Genomic DNA, 20,951 nt, shown 5'->3' on the forward strand with positions numbered 1-20,951 from the left:
TGGAGCTTTAAAGACAGAAGCTTGACTGTCTCTGTTGCAGTAGAGTTATAAACCTTTGAAATAGGGTTTTATAATGTAGGTGCTGACAGCCTTAATTCCAGTGGCCCAAATACACCAATGTAATGCATAATAGTTTATATAAACCCAATCAATCAAACTGGTATCTTAGTTAAGCAGGGAAGGGGTGTCAGTCTATGGACAGATTAAAAATATACGCAAAGTATTTAGTTACAAGTGATGTGCTTGATTCAGGAAGATAAAGACTTTATTGGCCTAGCCCTGGAAAAGAGCCAGCTCCAAGTGATTTCTTTTATTCTGCCTGCGTTGTAGGAGCTGCAGTTTATCTATATGTTGTACTTGATGTACAACCTCTTATCTAGGGGCCAGGTTATACCACCTTTACTCACACTAAGTAGCACCTTAGTCCAGGAATAGCATTTTATCCATATTAATTTCAGTGGGGCTACTTGCAGAGTAAGGTACTGCTTGCTGTGAGTAAGGATGGCAGAATCTGACATTAGGGATCAAAATGGAATGAAGTCTGTCTTGAGCAACTTTCCCAGGGATCAGCAAAAATTGATATGGTTTAATTCGGGGTCAGGCAAAACCAAGCTGCAACACTGGAGGTCTCTTGAGACATGGGGTGAGCTGTTGTAGGCGGATCTCAGGGCAGGTTTCGCTGTACATATTTTGAGACATCAGTATTGAAAACCTGTGCTATAAGGGACTGATCCAGTGCCCACTGAAGTGACTTCAATGAGTACTGGGTCACATGCTGAATAACGCTGCCCTTCATGGGCTATCTCCATCTCTGCTGTAATGCCATTCATTTCATGGCCAAGGTTCACATCAGAAGGAACATTTTGCAACCTTCTGGCCAAGTGTAAATGACAAGAAAAGTTCTTGGCCCCATCACTGGATGACCCTCAGACCATTGCAGCTACTTGGAACAAACAACAGGACCCCCAGATTCTGAGCTGGAGTAACAAAGCACTGGCAGCCTGCCCCAGTGGAGGGAACCGATATCAACTCTGCCATTTCTTCTGGTTGGTTCCCCCCAGCATAATCTCAGTCTGGATTGAGTTGCAGACAGTTTGACCTCATCTAAGACTCAGTCCCAGCAAAACAGTGTGGTAAATTGATTACCTTCGCCAAGTGGGTCTGATAGACCAGAGATGTAAAGTAAAGTGTCCACTGAATACTGGAAACGCATAGCACCTGTCAGTCTGCAACAGCCTCATGTACACATTGAGGAGGTGGGGATGACAAGGTATGTGAGAATCCTTGGGCCAGATGAGCAGTCACCAAACACGACTTTCTGAGTCCTTTCAGAAAAATGGAACGGAGCCACTCAAGTACAGTTTTGTTCATCCCTTCAAGACCACATGGTCAGTGGTATCAAAGGCAGTTGATAGGTCTCAAAGGAACAATGTGGACGGTTACTTAGTTATTCTCTATTGCTAGTTCTGCTGACCCCTGGCATAGAGACAGTGTCTCTATGCCCAAACTTGTACTGGCCTGGGTGAAATAAATCTGAGGAGTATAGGGACAGCCAGAGTTGTGTCCACACCACTGTCTCTACAAAAGATAGAGGAAGGTTAGAGACCAGTAATGGAAATTTTGCCATTGACTTCAGTGGGGCCTGGATTTTTACCTCCAAGGTTGTTGTTGGCAAGATTATCAATATCCAGATGTGGCTTCTTGAGGAAAGGCCTACTCACCACTTCTTTAATAGAAGCTGGCACTGTGCCCACCTGAAGAGAACTGTTGACAGCTTTTATAATAATAGCCTGTTATTTCACCACTAGACTTTACCAGCCAGGAAGGAGGGGGGTTGAACATGCAGATGTTTGTCCAAAGGTCTGCTAGCACCTTTAGATCCTCAGTGAGAGGAACTGACCAAAACTTAAATAGAGAAGACATTGGCTGTCTTCCCACAAAAACCAATCTTATCCATAAAGTACAATAACAACTTATTGTAGTCTTGGAGTGAATAATACTCAACTCTCTCTCCAGATGGAGACATTGAGAATTTATCAAACTGTCTAATGGCCTGAAACAGATTCACTGATTTGGACTTCATGGCTTCTTCCTTTGCTTCCTGAGTGACTGCAGTGTAAGATTTCAAAACACTTTACTATGTGATGAGGTGTGGGATTTTTACCAGTGTTCTTGTCATTTATCCTCACTTCCGCTGTAGACCAAGATGATCTGTGGAGATGATGAGTCATAAACAAAGTATAATAACGTCCTGATAGGTCATCAGTAGTCATCTATTCGCTGCATCACAGTTTTCCTCAGGGTCCTCTGAAACTGAACCAGTTCTGTAGCTTCCAATACTGGACCAATAAAACAGTTTCTTCATCTCAGTGGGAGCGGTGCAGCCTAAAATGACAAGGTTTAGAGGTTTGGGTTGTATAAGTAACCAAAATTTGAGATGCTTATCCAGAGCTTATCTGAACTATCCAGACTCCTTGGCTCTGCATATGTGGTCCAGAAATCTTAGGCGAACTAGTTCATCGGGCGTGTGTAGCTTCTGCTCTGGGTCAAACTGGAAATACCATGAGAACAGCCACTTGTGCATTGTTTCTGTTCCTGCAGAGGTGTGTAACAGTGAAAAACAGAGCAAAGGAAAAGTTATGTGAACTTTAAAGAACTTCATAAAAGCGTCTGTCCTGGTTCAGTTAAACTTCTGGTGGGATTTGGGTTGGTGCTTATTTTGTATAGACGAGTTCACTCATCCCTACTTCTCCCTCCTCTTTCTTCACCTTTTACCCCACAGATCGCTAAAGCTTAAAACAATGCACTTTCCGTTTATCTGCCAGTAGTCTAACATGAACTAGTTCCTCTTTATAACCATGAATTTATGTTTGGCCTGTTTACTCAGGTGCTAGACAGTATTTTTGGCTGCACAGATGGTGATTCTAATACTAGGCTTCTGGGTTTGACTTTTATGTTTATTTACATCTTCACGGTACAAGTCATCTGAAGAGACATAGTGGAAAAACTGTTAAGCCTAACCTTGTGCTTAGTCCGGAGACATGTGGAGCACCCACAGCTCCCACTGAGTGCAGTAGCATTGGCAGGTGTCCAGTAGGTCCTTTGGCACTTTTCAGGATGAAGTCCTTCAATCATGTGGGTAGTAGGTTTTTTTCTTCTATTAAATATAAGAAACCTACATTACTGGAGTACTGTAGTTGAGATTTTATATGCATAGAAGTCAGGAAATTCAAATTATGCATCTCCCCTGCAACCATAACTGAATCCTTACATAGATCACATATTCTGAGTTATTCTCTATGGTACTGAATTAATATATATTGGGCAGTGTGGCCAGTCTCCAGCCACAACTGTGCAGTGATGTGTTCCCCCCCCCCCCCCACTATTTCTGAGGGAGAGGAATTTAGAAAAATGGGGAGGAAATGAGAAAGGGGGTCTGCTCTGTCAAGCTGTGCACACGTGTAACTTAGTGGTGGAACTTTTGGTTCAAATGTTAGGTGCTCTGGGACAGTGCTCCTTAGGGTATATGAAGATTGAAACTGACGGTGTGGGGGTGGAAGGCAGAAGGAAGGATAGCACATTTTAAACTCAAAATGTTTGTGTGTGTGTGTGTGTGTGTGTGTGTGTAAAATATATATATATATATATATATATATATATATATATATATATATATATATAAATGATCATTCAAACAACCTTAACTTTACCCCTGTTATGCTACCCCTGAGAACACCCAAAAACTCTAACAACCTTTGTCCTTCCTGCATGTACGTTCATTTTAGTAATGCCCAGGGGAATCAGGATTGTACATGGATAGGGTTCTGGACTGAGAATCAGGAAACCTCAGTTCTATTCCCAGCGGTGCCACTGGCTCATTCTGTGACCTTGGCCCAGTTATTTAACCTTTCTGTGTCACGATTTCCCAGTTTGTAAAATGGAGAGAATAATACTTATTCACCCTTCATGAAGTGCTTTGAGGTCTATGGATGCACAGCATTATATACATATCAAGTTAGTTAGTTAGTTAGTTAATAGCTCTGCCCTTCTGTACAGCTATATACAGTCCATGGAAGAATTCCTAATTATCCAAATAGCATACTACATACAGCTATGCCACTTGTGCCACTTGCACAAGTGTAAAACAGAGCTAGTATGTCTACAAGTATATACCTCCTAATCTGGTATGATGAAATTATGATTTAGTATTAGGGTGATGTTTGTAGGGAGCCACTTAAAATCAGTTCTCTATGGTTCACATTTTCAAAATCCACCTGCAAGCTGTATAATTGCAGTGTCGTTTTCTAAAAAGTAAGGTTAGAGAGGGAAATAGACGGTTAATGGTGTTAAGGGGGAATGTTAATGGTGTTAAGGAGGAAAGTTAAGGTTGTTTGGGTGACTGTCATGGTGAATTTCTTTACTTCTAAAATACTCTGTGTTTTGTTAATATTGTGGAGACTTAACTGGAATTTCCAGACTTTCTAAAGTTTCTGGACCTCAGCCTCAGCTCGTGTGAGCTGGCATAGCTCAATTCACTTCAGTAGAGATACACCAATTTACATTTGCTGAAGATTTAGCCATGTGAATTTTGAGAAAATTAGTGGTCTTTAAGAGTTTTTTGGCTGCAGTAAGAGAGATTCTTTTAACAGTAACTCTAGGTTAACAAAGTCTTTTACCTGCAAAGTTTCTTGTTGTTAAGAGAGAGGATTAAGAAGTGGAGTCTCTAGGTGGGGATAGGAAAACTTTGAGAAACTAACTTCCAGGATGCAAATTAAATGTCTGTTCCATTGTCTCAGAACAGTGGGTGGAATTTTACATGTAAGTTTTCTCCAGTGGAAAATGTGGCCTGAATGAAAAGTGTGTGTCTGGCCTGAATGACAAGCGGAAGTAGCAGTGAAAAATTCTTGAATACTGATTTGTTTTTTATATGACTCATATTAGGATATTCAGTCTAGTCAAAGAGCTTTCTCAGATATGCCAAATAATTCTTGAGACACTGTCACTTATTTTTTTAACTCTTTTTGGAAAACTTATTTTTAATATTTCATTTGCATAGTAGGGGTGTGTGTGTGTGTGTACAAAATACAGTACTGTAATTTCATGACCTCAGACTAGGAGGTTCATACATACACTGGCATATGTGTATCCAGTTTACACAGTTTGTATTCTGTCCTTCTCCATCTGACAAGGTGACATTTTTTTACCATTCTGGGAAAAATCTTTTATAGTAAAATCTTGTGCCACCTCCATGGCCATGCCCAGGTCATAATCATGTGGAATTGCTGCATAAAAATCTGTATAAGACCATTCTTTAGGGACTGCCTACATTGTTAAATTAGTACAAAAACTATCTCTGTTTAGAAACTGATATTTTAAAAGAAGAACAATATGCTACTGTGGACACAGTTACAGCGGTATTAAGGTGCTTACACCAGTATTGCTTATTCATGTAAATTTACATAAATAAGACCTTGTCTACACACAGATCATATCACTTTAATTAAAGTGGTGTGGTGCAACCTTCCTTGGGTGGACCTACTTATATTTGTATAAAGGTGCTTATACTGATATAGCTTATTCCTGTACAGGAAGGGGAATAAGGGACATTTGTACGGGTAGAACTGCACCAACACTAGGGCTTGTACAGGTTTAACTATGTTGGTATCAGTAGTGTAGCTGATTTCACCCACTTTTTGTCTGGGGAATATGGAATTTAGTTTGGGAATTTACTGACTTTTCATCTGGGGAATATGGAGTTCAGCTAAGATTAATTTACACATTTCTTTTTTTTACCACTGCATCATTGATTGCTATAAAATTGCCCCTGAACCAACATAATTAAATCAATACAAAAGTTGTGTGTAGCCCATGCCTTAGAAGCATGCTTGTAAGCATCTGGCTATGGGTAAGTGGCAGAGGGTATAACATTTTTTATTAAAGCTAATGTTAAAAAATTGTATAATACACAGGTTAAGAAAAGAGTGTTTGTACATTTGGGTATAATGCTTAGATTATCCACAAATACAAAGGTTCCTTTTAAAGTCATAAGATACATGTAATGCATAATCAGCAATCACCCAAATTTAGGTGAATACATTTAAGAATACAGTTTAGATATTAGCATACAAGTATTTGGGTAAATCACTCATGAAAAGTTATTCAGAGACTTGGCTGTGGAAAGCAAATATAGCAATGAGTGAAGATTGTCTCTCAGTAATTGAGAATTTAGGGTAGGTTGTACATTTAGATAATACAATCCAGGAGGAAAGTATTTCAGTTACTTTCCTGTCTGCACTTCTAATTGGCATTCCAGCTCATCCCTCCTGGTATTGCCGATGTCCGGTGATGCATTCTATGTATATGTCCCTCGACCACCTGATGATGTCCAGCACCATGAGTTGCCACATCAGCCAAGCGTAGTCTTGACCGATTCCGCATTCTTTCAACACTCACTAGTTACTGGGGTCCCATGCGCCCAAGGCTCCAACGAACAGCCCGTGTGTCTGAACCTGGTAACCCTAGCCCTCTTCGGCCAGAGGGGTATATTTCTCCACCTTTCGAGCTTGGGCATCATGGAAGGCCAGGGTCCTGTTCTCGAAGGGCACTGTATCTACACTGCAATGTAAGCCCAGGTTTAGTGGGACTCAATTCAGCAGAGCCTGAGTTTGAGAACCCAGGGCTTGAGTATCTACATTGATTGCCAACTCTAGGTTAAGAATTTTTTTAACCCGGGCCTCGAACAGTATGCAGACGCGAGTCCAATCAACTGTATCCCAGACTTCCGAGCGCCCTCCAAAAATGTGGCCATTCTATCCCTTTCTTCATGGGGCAGTGCGGGAAAACTGTCCACCCTACACGTTACAGGAAGTTTGAATAGTCTCCCAGCACATCCTGACATGCTGTCATTTTGGTCTGTGTGCTCCCAGCAACCGGAGCCAGCAATATGCAGGAGTCAGCATTTGAAGAACTTCTCTCGCTTGAGCTTTCACTTCTGTGTCAGGAAATGGGCAGAGCTTCCACAAGCTGCTGGTGGATATTCTGGCAGTGTTTCCTGACCCACTGAAGGCACGTGACAAAGCTAATGGCAAAGCAGGTGGAGGAGGAGGAGGACACAGAGATGGCAGACTCAAATTGGCTGATGCTCCTCAGGGCACTTGGTATATCTGCTAATGCCCCCTATGTCGACCAGTGCTTACGTAGACCATAAGCATGGACTGGGGGACAACATCCTTTTGCAGACCTGGGATGGCCAGGAGTGGATCCAGCGCTTTTGCATGAAGAAAACTACATTTCTGGAACTCTGTGAGCAGCTTGCCCCAACCCTCCAGCATAAAGACATGTGTATGAGGGCAGCCATGCCGCTCTAGAAAAGAGTTGCTATAGCTGTCTGGAAGCTGGCTACCCCAGATTGCTACAGGTCTGTTGCCAACCAGTTTGGTGTTGGAAGATCAGCTGTGGGTAAAGTGGTGGCAGAGCCAGTGCACTCAGCCAGAAAGTTTACCTACCACAGCTGGAGCTGGATGCACCTGGGCAACAGAAGTCAGAGATGCTTTGTGCTGCCCCATTAGGGACTTGCATGGGCCAGTGGAAGAGGGGGGAATAGTAGCTTTTATGAATGTAACTGTGGGGGACAGGGGCTGATTGCTTGAGAGGGGTTTCAGTGCCTGGGGGGTTGATTGCCATGCAATATACTTATGAATGACCTGACCATTTATCAAACGGGGGGTAGAGGAAGGTTGATTCACAGTATGAATTGGTGTAAGGAAGTGATTGATGTAACTAATTGTATTGAGAAACAGTGTTTGTATACAAATTCCCAATTTTCCCTGATGGTGTGTTCATCTTTATTATCTGAAATACACATTGTAAGAGGTGATGCAGTGATAGCAATACACTTTATAAACTATTATTAGAAAAATACAATATTTACCCCCCGCCGGGCAGACCAGCTGCCGTTTCCACACCAAAACACCAGTAACAACACAACCTCAAAAAAAGTGCATGAACAAATGCAAACAGTAAAACCGTGTCTAAGACAGAGCCGCTACTGTTTCGTGTCCCTGGTCCCCCATTCTCCTTTCCGTTCCTTCCATGTTTGCTGTCCGCTTGATACCAGGGGAGGAGGGTGGAAGCAGTCACAGGGGATGGGGTCAGTATGGAAGACTGCATGGGACACAGTTGCCCTGCCCAGCTGCTCCTAAGGTCTGAGTGCATGGGCCACCCAGGCATGGAGTTGTCCAAGGTTTTCCTGGACTACATCCCAGGGTACCATGCAGGGGACTCAGGCTGTGGTGTAGGTGCAACAGGAGCCAATGCTCTTGTGACCGTTAGTTGTAGCAGCTGCTCCAAAGTTCTTTCTGCTGAGCTCTGGCATCCTCCCTTAGTTGCCATTCCTGTTCCAGGAACTGTGAAGGAAGTGCCTGCTCCCACGCTGAAACCCTGTCCTCAAGCTGTGCAACTAGCCTGAGTCTTTCCTGTCTCCTCTCGCCCATGCCTTTCCTCTCGCCGTCAGTCCCTCTGTCTTTGGTACTGGGGCTGCTTGTTGGCCCTGTCCAGAACTTCAACCACAAGTTCACCACGGAAATGCTTCCTCTTGGAACGGTCCGTGAAGCTGTGTTGGCCCAGGCTTCTGCTGCAATGTGGGGGAGCTGTGAAGGTGCTGCAGGCTGTAGAGGTCACAGGGCCTTGGAATAGGACAAGACACACAGAGTTAGTGTCAGTGCAGAAAAAATCCTTGTGGAATATCAAGGACATGAAATGTTACTGTTGACAACTGAACTTCAATATATTGTGAGAGGGCTGCTTCAGACCACAGAAGCTCCCTGGACACAGCCGGGTTCATCACAGCGAAAGAAGTGCAGAGACAATGGTAAGTAAAAAATCACAGCTGCTTTTTTATTTTCCTAAAAATTGCAAAACAGATTTATAAATGGAACACATTTCCATTGTCCCCAGCTCCCCAGTTCACTGTTTTCAGGCAGCACGTTACACCTACCACGCTGAGTGGTTACAGAGTAGCGTCCTTACAGGCATGGCAATGTAAGGCTATTATTTTTAACAAACAGGAAAGATCTGTGCCTTTCCACTAAAAAATCACTTTTCAAGGCGTTTTTTACTGTTTGCATTTCCTAGTTACCATTTTTAATTCCACATGGTGGAAGTGGGTGGGTAGGCTGGGGGGACGCCAAGGCGTTGGCATACAATCCATCATCAGCAGATATATGTTGCTAGCCGGGGCTTGTAATAACTTTTGCATTGGTTCATAGAATGGAAATTCCTCCCGTTTCTGTATTAATAAACATACCAGGCTCTGGGGCAGCTTCTGTCCCTTCTGTTTCTGATGCCAGTTCCGTAGCTGGCTGTTCCTCGGGGCGGAGGGAGAGAACGTCAAAAAGTGGCTCAGAGTAAAGCCCCAGGATATGCTGCAGCTGCTCCTGTGGCAAAGCTTCCTCAGGGACTGGTGTCAGCAGCAGAGTCACTTCACTAGCTTCATTCAGCACCTGCTGCTGGCTTCCATCAGTTCCCATGCTGGATTCTGGGGCCAGCAGGTCATCAACTTTGCTAACCAGGTCATCATGCAGCGCCATTGGCTTTGTGCTCAGTGCACTACCCAGCACCTGGTCAAACTCCTCGTAAAATGGGCAGGATGTCTGTGAGTTGCCCGAGATGCAGTTCTGGTCCCCAGTTTTCTGGTCCTTGGTCCTGAGCTGCTTAATTTGCTCCCTGCACTGGTTACCAGTCCAGTAAATTCCCAACACTGCCAGCTTCTTTGCTATTGGCTGGTATGTGTGGTCATTCCTGGTACTCTTACTGCCGTCCACTGTTTTGCTGGCCTCGCACCTGAGATTAACCACAATCTGGCTGTGCACCCGCAACCATGAAGCAGGGCGCTTTGCGGAGGACTGCTTCTGGTCAGTCTCCATTGCAAACACAACAGGTTTTCCAAAGGTGTGTGTGCAGCTCAGCAGTTAGAAAAAAAAATATGGAAGGGTTAAACGCTGACTTGCTGAGCTGCTGCACTACAGTAAGGGGGCTTGCTTCCATTTCCCTGAAGTCACTTGGTGATTCTTAGGATAGAGAGGACAGAGGAAGTTGGCCCATGGGATTGTGGGATACCTTTGGTGGACTCCCAGGACCTGAGTCTGGAGGAGGGAGTCTACACTGCAAAGCAATAGTGGTTGAGCCCTGGGTCCCTGTTTGACTTGAGCTCAAACCCTCCATCCTCCTGGGGTTCTAGGACCCTGTGTCTGAGCCTGAGTCCAAGATGGAAGAGAGGTTTGGGCTCAAGCCTGAGTCTGAGCCTGGGCTTACATTGCACTGTAGACATACTCCGTGGGTGTTGACAGTAGGTCCAGCTTGTGCCCCCCAAAAACCCTTAGCCAGGTGGCGTTTGCATACGCATTAAAAAAACTGGTTGGTGTGCACTGCTGGAAGACACTCAGATACTATGATGATAAGTGTGATATAAGAACCAATACAGAATAGGATATAGTCCAGAATAGATCAACAGAGGCAGGTAGCTTTCATTTTGGAGACTTTTCCGTTTGAGAATCTGTGAGGAGTCATTCTTTTTCATACAGAGTACGTTCCGTATCCAGGTTATAACCATTTTCAGGTCAGGCATGTGTTTGGGCCTACACTATCTGATGGTTGTGTAGGGGATATGGAACGCTGTTAATTTTGGAGATCACATGCTGTCAAGGGATAGCCACGTGTCGGAATCTGCCATTCATGTTGCTGTGGTTGGTGCAAATCCTACAGATCTTACACAAGTAAAACTCCTTTGGGGAGCTGGGGAAAAGACTACAGGATTTAGTGCATAGCAAATGAATCTAATTTACTCTTCAGTATAAGTCCGTGGGACTCTCTTTGAGGGGGAAGAGTAGATTATGTTTTGCATTCCCGAGAGAAGACATTTACATGGAGACAGTGTTAGCTTTCATAGGGGTGTTCCCTTCACTGTTTATACTGATTTAGCAACTGTATCTGCATTCCCCAGGGTAAATGAGTTGTGTGTGTCTCTTGAGTCAAAGAGTGACCTTTTGGTAGTAGTTCAGATTTGTGGGTAATCAAAGAGAAAGTGACAGATCACCAGTAATAAAATGAGAGATTTACTTTTGAGTTAAACTAATGAATTTCCAGCTCTTATGGAAAATGTGGTAGAAGCAATGTCAGTGATACTATAATGATTAGCATAATATACATACCAGGAGAGAGAGCTGGATAAAACATAGGGTGTGAAAATTAGCTTCATACTGTATGTTGGTTAAGACTAACTGCAGTCTGGCAATAGGCCAAGCTGCTGTTTTAGTTGGGAGGTCAATCTGGTTTTAAAAGTGCAGTAGAAAATAAGACTTGCTTTTGATTGTTCTCATTAAAAACTCTCCCACGGCTTAACTTCTCTTAGGTTCCACTTACGGAAGCTGTGGATCCAGTGGATTTGGAAGAATATCTTATTACACATCCGCTTGCAATGGATTCCGGGCCTTTGAGGGACTTGCTTGAATTTCCTCCAGATGATATTGAAGTTGTGTACAGTCCTCGAGAATGTAGGACTCTTGTGTCAGCTGTACCTGAAGAGAGGTAAGGTGCAGAAAACTGCAGGCCTGACCTGCAAACACATGTATCTTTTCCCACGGAAGTGGACCCCATTGAGTTCAAAGGAGCTGCTTGGGGTATAAGTGTTTGCGAGGTGGGGGCCAACTTTTTCTTTTATAATAACTTCTTCCATGTGCATGAAAAAGATCGTATTTTAATGTACTATGAAGTGAAAAGTCGATATGTCATTAGAAAAATTAAGTTTTTGTGATTTGAAGAGATTGTCTTATTCTTTTACAGTGAAATGGACCCTCATGTGAGGGATTGTGTAAGAAGTTACACAGAAGATTGGGCAATTGTGAACAGAAAGTAAGTTACAATGTGATATTTATCATTTTGATTTAAGGTCCTGATCTTTCAAGGTGGATTCTGGTGTGAGCAAACTGAATAATAACTGCAGACCTACATTTTCAGAAGTGACTAGGATTTTGGGTGCCTCTCCATATTTGGCTTCCTAAACCAAGTGAAGTGGATGCTCAACACATTCTGAAAATCAGGCCCTTCTAAGGTATCTGATGTTCCATGCCCAGAATCTGAAGCACCAGAAATCCCTTTTGTCATCAGTGATAACTTCCTTTAGGTATTGGACGGTAGGAAAAAATTAGGGAATATAAACATGCAGGTCAAATATCTCTCTCTCTCTCTCTCTCGGCATCAGTTTCTTACAAAAAGAAAATAGGGTTGGGAAGGTTTAGTGTCAAAAGGTGTCTAAAGTAATAATCATGTGTTCTCAAAGAGGTTCTGCAGTTGTACATTACTTTAAAAAATGCTTAGTAATATTTAAACTCTACCAACATTTACATAATGCTTTGACTTAACTGTTTAGAGCCTGAACATAAATTGATTAATTTATGCAAATCAGTAGGAAAATGTCTGGGTAGCTTTTCTTTTAAAAGTGTGTCTTGAATGACTAAAGTTCTGGCAACTATAAAAGAATCGCGGCCAAGGAGCAAGTGATCCGTGTGATGCTACATCACCTAAAAATGACACTACGATAGCTGCTGCCATGTCCTTGTGGCAGCTGCTACAGTTCACTGGATTTAATATTGTCCCAGGCACCACTGTAGGGAATGCTGAAGACTTGCTTTTCAGAGATAGCATAGCCTAATAAAAACAAGGTCTGTAATTTAAAAAAAAAGGGGGGGGGGGCGGGGGGGGCTTTATTTACTCACTGTGTTTGTAAGCAAATAGTCTAGTTTCCGCCATATGCTGGGGCAGCATAACCCACATAGCCAGCAGACACGCATCACTAAATTTAACAAAGGTTTTCACTGTTTCCAAATGTGCATGTCTAAATGTTGCCCTCCCCTATGTGGGTGCACCAGAGAGGGAAAGAGTGCAAGGAGTACTACCCCACTCATACAGGAAGCAAACAAGTCTGACTCCCAACACTGGGTATTCAGAATAGACATAGCCACTGGAGGTTAACAGCACAAAATTAGGTGTGTCTGATTGGGTGAGGACAAGGCCTGGCTCTCACTCCCACGTTGTGGACCCAGGTGGCTGCCCTGAGGAAAGTGTTCCCTGTACAGATTAGCATGCTGAGTGCCCAAGAGACATTGTGTCTTTCAAAGGCATAATGTCTCCAACCTCTGCCATGGAAGTGGTGGGCCTCCTCCCACTCCTCGGCACAACTCCGTCTTGCTAGAGGCATCACTAAGCCCTTTGAGACCAGAAGTAGCACAGACAAAATTACCCTCCCAGATTGTGGTCCAGCTGATGCATACTAGCCACCAACTGCTGGAGGTAACATCCACCCTCCCCCTCCCCCACCCCCCTCTGCAGAGGGTATGCTCTATCGCCACAGCAAAGTGGTGGTGGGGGCTTGGAAGGCCTGATCCTACAAGTGTGGAGCAGCTCCTGGAAGTGCTGAGTGCACCCAGTTCCCCTTACCTACAGTTGAGGGTGCTCTGCACCTCCAGGAACTGATAGGAATCTTGCAGATTGAACCCTCAGTGCAGTTCCAACAGTGCAGATGAAACACTGGTGGGAGACAGCGGGTGTCTTGCCTGAATAAGGGCTGCAGGGTTGTGTGTGAAGCGGGAGAAGAGTCTGACTGCCTAGTTGGGAGGGACCGAGTTTAAATCTCCAAGTATGGTCGCTTGCTCTGTGGGTTGTCAGGGTTGTGACTGCTGCAGGGGTAGCTTGCTGTACATGAAGAGGGGCAGTAACAGACTTGCTCATAAGCAGTCCCTTCAGGTCAGTGGTTAGAGTGGCATTGACTAGCTTTGGTTGGAGCTAAATCCAGCCCTTCTTATCTAGATTAGAAGGATGCTATAAAAAGGGGCTTCTGACATGTCTCCCTTTTGATCCTGCAGAACCTAATGGGGGAGAAATCCCTTATTCCAATATCTTTGTTTGCAGTTCTCTGTGCCCAGAGCATTTAGTGGGCCCTTGGTTCTCTTGAGTGAGTGCTCTAATTGTAAACACATTTTCTCTAATTATCTGAAAAAATAATAGGGTTTCCTAATGCTGACCTTTGCAGTAATTTGCTACCCTACACTGGAGGCAGCTATCCTAGAAAGCATTGAATGAAGCTAAGATTAAACCAAATTTTACTTTTATCAGCTAAGCCGTGATTGAAATGTAATACTTTTGAGTCTTTGCTTTGCACATTCAGATAATCCGGGTAAAACATTGTGTAGCTAACTGGTAATTTGTAATAGTACCAGGGCCTGTATTATTCAAATTTCATTGGAATTTGAGGTCCCTCAGCATATTACTCAGCACTTCATAGGATCAGACCTGAAGTTGGCCCTTAGATTTCAAGACATCCATGTTTTCCCTAGCCTGGTTATCTGTGTCCCTGATAGAACCCCAAAGGCTGTTCATCCCCATGCTTTTAGCCAGTTTAACCCACTCTGCCTTTAGGTCCAGCTTTAAAATCACCATATTTTCCACCCAGGTTACTTGGGCCTACATAGGATTTCCTTTCAAAGCTAGTCAGTATTGTTTTGTATCTTAAAGGAGTCATATTGCTGTGGAGTGACATGAATCATTCCCAGTCCAGTGCAGAGCAAGAAGTGACCGAGAACGGGAAATAAACCTGAGTCTTCCACACAGCAGCACACATCATTACAAGCTTACTGTTAAGCATGACAACAAATATTTCTGGGAGTGATTTATAATTTAAAATGGTGCTGAGATAATACTGTATATGCTCAAGTATGCTTGTTTGGAGATGGGGGTGAGAAGGATAAAAATTACTTGAAATATTCTGTTTTGAATAGATATCACAAACTGGGAACCGGATTTAATCCCAACACATTAGACAAACAGAAAGAGAGGCAAAAAGGGCTCCCCAAACAGATCTTTGAGTCGGATGAAGCTCCAGATGGCAACAGTTACCAAGATGAACAAGTAATGTGCCTTAAAACCCTGCCATGTAAAAGCTACATAATAGCCATGTTTTAAAAATACGACTCCTTCCCTATTGCATTATTAATTACATTTAATTTGTTAAATCTCAGGATGACCTTAAAAGACGTTCAATGTCAATAGATGATACTCCACGGGGCAGCTGGGCATGCAGTATTTTTGATCTGAAGAACTCCCTTCCTGATGCTCTCCTTCCAAACCTACTTGACCGAACCCCAAATGAGGAAATCGACCATCAAAATGATGATCAGAGGAAGTCAAACAGACACAAGGAGCTTTTTGCATTGCATCCAGCACCAGATGAGGTATTTTGAGTGAACGTGGAGTGAACTAGTCTAGAAAGAAAACATAGGGAGTAAGGGGAATGTGGGACAAAGTCAAATTACCATGGATTTAAAGTACTAAGGAAATAAGATCATCTCAATTTAATTTCCATAAAACTGTATTCCAATTTGCCTGTAGTAGCGTATGTTTTGAGCATGTGGACTAGCCAAGGATATTACTTTCCAAAGACCTTTTTTCTTTATAGATCTCCAGTCCCCTATTATGTAGATACCCTAAATTAAATCCCGTAGCTCTTATTTATAGTCACAGTGAATGCAACATGCAGTTAAATCTTGAGGATTAAATTGTTACTTATGTTTTAGAAGAAAAAAAATCTGAACCTAGATTAGCGTTTTAATGATACTATTGGAGTGTAACAATGACCCATGTGTAAATGACTGCTTCTGTGACAAATTCCAGGAGGAGCCTATTGAACGGCTTTGTGTCCCAGAAGTACCCAAAGAACATTTTGGTCAGAGACTTCTTGTGAAGTGTTTGTCTCTTAAGTAAGTATTATTTTAATATAGGGTCAAATTCAGCTGTTATACCAATGTTTAATGGGAGTAACTCCGTTGATTACCCCTTACTTAAAGGGACACAGTTAAGATTGTTCTGAGGCTTAAAAAGGCATGTATTATATTGTCATTAGTTGTGCAATATTATGGAACTCACATCAGCCAATTTTATGTGTCAAACCTTTGTGGTAAGTGTGTGAAACGGAAAACACTCATGTTTCCCTGGCTCACTGTAGATCCATTGAAGACAAATCTGTGGATGTGCCCTATCACCTATCATGAGCCCATACACGCTCAATTTGTTACATTGGGCCTTGGAGTAAGTCAGGCATTTTGTTTTTTGCCCTGTAGCAAAGGTTTTTTTTGTTGTTGTTGTTTTTTTTAAATCACAATGAAAACCTTGCTGCAGATTTTTAAGATAAGGCTTTACAGTGTGAGACAACTGGCAGGGTTATGTGAAGGTTCAGGCTCAACAACCTTGACTGTATCCTTTTAAAAGCTAAGTCTTTGTACACTTAGCAAGCTTTAACTGGAGGAACAGAAACCTGTTAAACAAGTTTAATGAAGTGAAGCTCCTGAATATAGGGTTACCTGCTGCTGGATCATTGCCTATAACTCTTCTCTATTAACACAAGGTAAAATTTTACTGTTATTCCCTTAGAGAAATAAAGTACAAAACTGATTTTCCACACTGCTGTATTCATCTTCTGTGTCCTCAGTTAGATCAAGCCTTCCTGTTAGAGAGCTCAAGTTAGACTACATTGCCCCTCATAACTGAGACATATGTGGGACTTACCTCTTGCAGGTAAAACACTTCAGGGCCTGATGTAGCCTTAGAGATGAGCTGATATTTCAGCCTTTTATTTTACTGCGTGATGTCATGAGCTAGAACAACCTAATATGCAGTAGCAGAGGAGCTACCTCTCCAAAAATAGCTGTACTTAATGGAAGTAAGTTAAATTTTAGAAATTAATGAGTTCTGCTATTTGCGGTTATCCTTTGTATGTTGTAAATTTATAGCAAATCTATCAAAAACATATTTGCCCCTAATACAAAGATTGTTTGTACTTTGTGCTACTGTTTGTTATTTTTATGGCACCCAAAACTGTGCTAGATGCTTCATGGTAGAGAGAGAGATGCATGGGCCTTGCCCCAATGAGCTTACTGTCTAAAGCTACAGGTGATTTAATGAATGGTGGCAAACCAACAGCGGGGAGGGGGGGATGAGGAAGGACAAGGGTAACAGCAATTAAAAAAACAAACCTCAAGCAGGACTGTAACCTGGGACCATTGTCAGGCAGAGCCAGACAGACCTTATTGCAAATGTAGGGAAAATTACCTTTCTTATGTTCTGCTCCAAGACATTCCACTCCTCATTGTTAGGAGCAGTGCAGAACTGTCAAATTCAGATGCTCATGTTATGTATGATTCTTACAGAGAAATGATGCTGCATGCGGAGGTTTAGGGGCTCCTTCCTGCAAGGTGCTGTGTGCCTCCCATGAGCTGCTGAACGTGCTCCATCCCTATTTGCCTCATTCTGTTGATATAGCTCTCAGTACTGTGGTATGTGAATGCCTCCGAATCTTTTAACATATTTAGCATCACACCCCATTTTACAGAGAAGGAACTGAGGCACAGAGAGGCTAACTGACTTGCCCAACTTGTCACAGGAAGTCTGTGACAGAGCAGGGAATTGAACCCAGTTTTTCTCAATCCCAGGTTAGTGCCCTAACCAGTTGGCCATCATTCCTTTCACAAGGAGCTGAGGCGACTTAGGTCTCCCAAGAGATGCTCAGCACTTTGTAGGACTAGCCCGTAAGAGCACCATGCTGCTCTCTGATACAGGAATCCAGATTGCTGCTTATCTATTAAAATATGCCTTTGCTCTTGGGACCTTTCATTGATTTCAAAAGCATATACCAAAGCGAACCAGACAGGTTCCGAAAGGGCACACAGGGTCTAACTAGAGAAGTGAACAATTACCCAACAGTAACTAACTTGAACAATCATTTGCTGTGTTCCCTTGCCAGTTGTGAATACTCAACAGCCTTGACTACATGGCCATACAGCAAAGTCATAACTTTGAATAGTGGCATCAGACTTGTCATTGGAATGAATGTAATTTCATCAATGGAGTATCATGACACCTCTGATGAAAGATGGACACTTGATTATTATTCACCATGATTATTTGCACTTTGTTAGAATCTTTAATCCAGGGATTTCAAAGATGCCATCAAATATAACAATATAATACCATCTGTAATAATAGATGGTATATATTGCATACTATATATTTACAAATATAAACTACCATAAGGTAGGTGCTATTTTACCATTTTACAGATGGGAGGTTATCGGCCCAGAGAAATTAAGTGACTTGTCCAAGACCACATGTTGAGTCAGAGCTAGATCTGGGAATAAAAGAGATCTAGGTGCCAAATTCTCATGAAAGAAAAAAATTCAGATGCCAAGAGTTTTAAAAAAAAATTGATGCAAATCCTTAGAAAAATTGTTTTTGGTTTTCTAACCAGCCATGGAGCCGGTCAGGAAATTTAGGCAAAAATGTTTCCATTGAAAATTAGAAACTTTTCAGATGAAATTGGTTGTGTAAGAAATTCTACCAATTCTAAGTTAGACGTTCTGAATCCCAGTCTCCTGCTCCAATCACTAGACACACAGCAGCTCCTCCATATATCTTTTGAAAAAATTATCTTTTGTTAATTCGGAAGTGTGGCAAGAAAAGCTATACAAAGAATAAGACCTAGATTAATTTCTGTTCGAAAGTTTTCCCCAGCATGAAAGAGATCCCAACGGGCCAGATTCTTCTTACAGGCCCGTGTGTTCAACCAAAGACAGAATTTGACCCTAAAGCCTCCATCTTTACTGTGCAAGCAATAGATGATTGGCTGGGAGGGCCAGGTGGGTTATTTCCTGGGAAGGGCACAATTCTAGTCTGTGCTGATTAGAAGGGTTAGTGTTTCAAAGTGTGTCTCAAACATCAAACCTCTGGTATTATAATATGCTGTGGTACCAATAAATAAAAGTCTTTGGGCTGATTTCATACTTTGAAACAAAGTCAGCATTCAGTCTGATCCCACACTGCAGAAATGCAAACCAAAAGGCAAGCATTGCAAGCAATACATTGAGTCAAATAGGAGCCAACAACTAAGCCAGCCCTGCTTTCCTCTATCTAAAAGGTAAAGGTAAAGGGTTATTAGACTGTCCATAATGTCCGTACCTCTACTTTGCTGTAGTCTTTTGAGAATATTCCTCTTTGGGAATATACAGCCCTGTCCCTCTAATGAAGAGTGAGCCTCGTCCCTTTGATTTTTATCCTTGTAATTATCTATTTTTGCTGTATATAGAAACATGCACTTAACATTTTTTTTAAAAGATTTCTGTTTACTTAGTTGTCAACAGTAATTGGAAACCAAAACCCAGAAGCCAAAACCCAAGGTCTTACTTCTAACAAGAAAAGGAGTACTTGTGGCACCTTAGAGACTAACAAATTTATTTGAGCATAAACTTTTGTGAGCTACAACTCACTTCATCGGATGCTGTAGCTCACAAAAGCTTATGCTCAAATAAATTTGTTAGTCTCTAAGATGCCACAAGTACTCCTCTTCTTTTTGCAAATACAGACTAACACGGCTGCTACTCTGAAACCTTACTTCTAACAGTTCCTCTTTCAGGAAAGTCAGGGACGCTTCCTGATAACTAGGGTTGGAAAGTGACAGTGTCACTTTGACAATGTCAAGCTATTTTGAATGAGCCATTTTGATGATGTCTAGGTGCACAGTGAATTCTCATCACAGAAGCTAAGGTTCCTCCATTTCCAATGGTCCAGCTATATCAGTTAATCATTTGCTTTTCTTCAAGGAAACCACTAGAGTGCTTTCCTTAGCTTCCAATAGCACCAGCAGATGATAACCAAATAAATAGCTTGAGTTTAGGATTCTGATCCTACACCACTGCAAATCAACGAGATCAGGATCAGCCCCTGGAATTCTTCTCTGATCAGTTGCTCCTAGGAAAGAAGAAATAGTCTAGTTTTCATTGCCTGCTGACAGCTGTTTCAGATTCCACTTGTGTATCTTTTCCTGAGTTGCGAACTGAGGAAGGGAGAGAAGCCGGACAAAAAAGGATACTATTAAGTTTCATATATCTGGTAGTCAGACTGAGCTAATGCTGGTGGCTATCTAGTAACACTTTTTTGGTAGCCCCATGAGTGTCTGCAGAATTTGGTTTCATTTGAAAGAATTCTGTAATAAGATTCTGGTCCTTTTTGGGTATGTCTCCACAGCAAAGAAAAACCCACGGCTCAGGGTGTGGTGCTGTTGAATTGCTGTGTCGATTTTCCAGGCCCTGGCTGGAGCCTGGGCTCTAGGACCCTGTGAGGTTTTTGTTTTTGAGTCAAACTCAAGTCAAATCAATTTATTTATTTGTCTCTTCCCTTAAAGATTTGAAATTGAAATTGAACCCATTTTTGCAAGTTTGGCTTTGTATGATGTTAAAGAAAAGAAAAAGGTATGTAGTTATTATTTTTTACTTACATGATGACATGTTTGTGTATGGGGCATTAAAGATATGTGTCCAAAGCACTTATGGTTGAAGGCCCTGATCCTGCAAATACTTCCTATCATGAAGCCAATGGGACTACTTATGGTAGGAAGTACGACATCCAGTATAAAGTATAGGTTTCAGTTGCACTGCTCGTATATTTAAACATGTACATTTTGCAGGCTCAGGCACCCAGTTTATGGTATTACAGAAATTTCAAAAAGCTGCATTCTCTCTGTCTTTAATGACACATCAGTTAAAACATACATGATTTTCTAAAAATATGCAAGCAACTTAAATCTGCATATCTGTAAAGGCACACTGTCAGCTAGTTTCAGGTTCAAAATGTATGAATGGAAAATTTAAACTAAAAAATGATTTTTTTAAAAATAAAGATTTTTTTTTTTTGAGTGATTCAAACATTGCCCTGGCATGTTGTCAATCCAAATAACATTTTGCTAGTGCATGAGAATAGGAAACTGACTAGAAACAAAACTGACCAGTCTGTTTTTGTAGTTCAAGTTGAGTGAAATGCAAGGTGAACGGAGTGTAAATAGTGAGAAGTAAGCTAGA

The 20,951-nt window shown here is 42.1% G+C and overlaps 1 protein-coding gene across 5 annotated transcripts in view; it reads left to right on the forward strand.

Moving 5' to 3' along the window:
- DOCK7 (dedicator of cytokinesis 7) overlaps window positions 1–20,951 on the forward strand; it is a 142,458-nt gene that overhangs the window by 20,282 nt on the left and 101,225 nt on the right. For all 5 annotated transcript variants that reach the window (XM_074961615.1, XM_074961616.1, XM_074961617.1 and 2 more), the window contains exons 3-8: window positions 11,408–11,583; window positions 11,839–11,907; window positions 14,829–14,958; window positions 15,069–15,281; window positions 15,721–15,806; window positions 20,279–20,345. In XM_074961615.1, the coding sequence (XP_074817716.1) occupies window positions 11,408–11,583; window positions 11,839–11,907; window positions 14,829–14,958; window positions 15,069–15,281; window positions 15,721–15,806; window positions 20,279–20,345 (741 nt within the window). The remainder of the gene's footprint in view (window positions 1–11,407; window positions 11,584–11,838; window positions 11,908–14,828; window positions 14,959–15,068; window positions 15,282–15,720; window positions 15,807–20,278; window positions 20,346–20,951) is intronic.

This window comes from Natator depressus, chromosome 8 (genome assembly GCF_965152275.1).
Source record: "Natator depressus isolate rNatDep1 chromosome 8, rNatDep2.hap1, whole genome shotgun sequence".
NCBI classification, from domain to species: Eukaryota; Metazoa; Chordata; order Testudines; family Cheloniidae; genus Natator; species Natator depressus.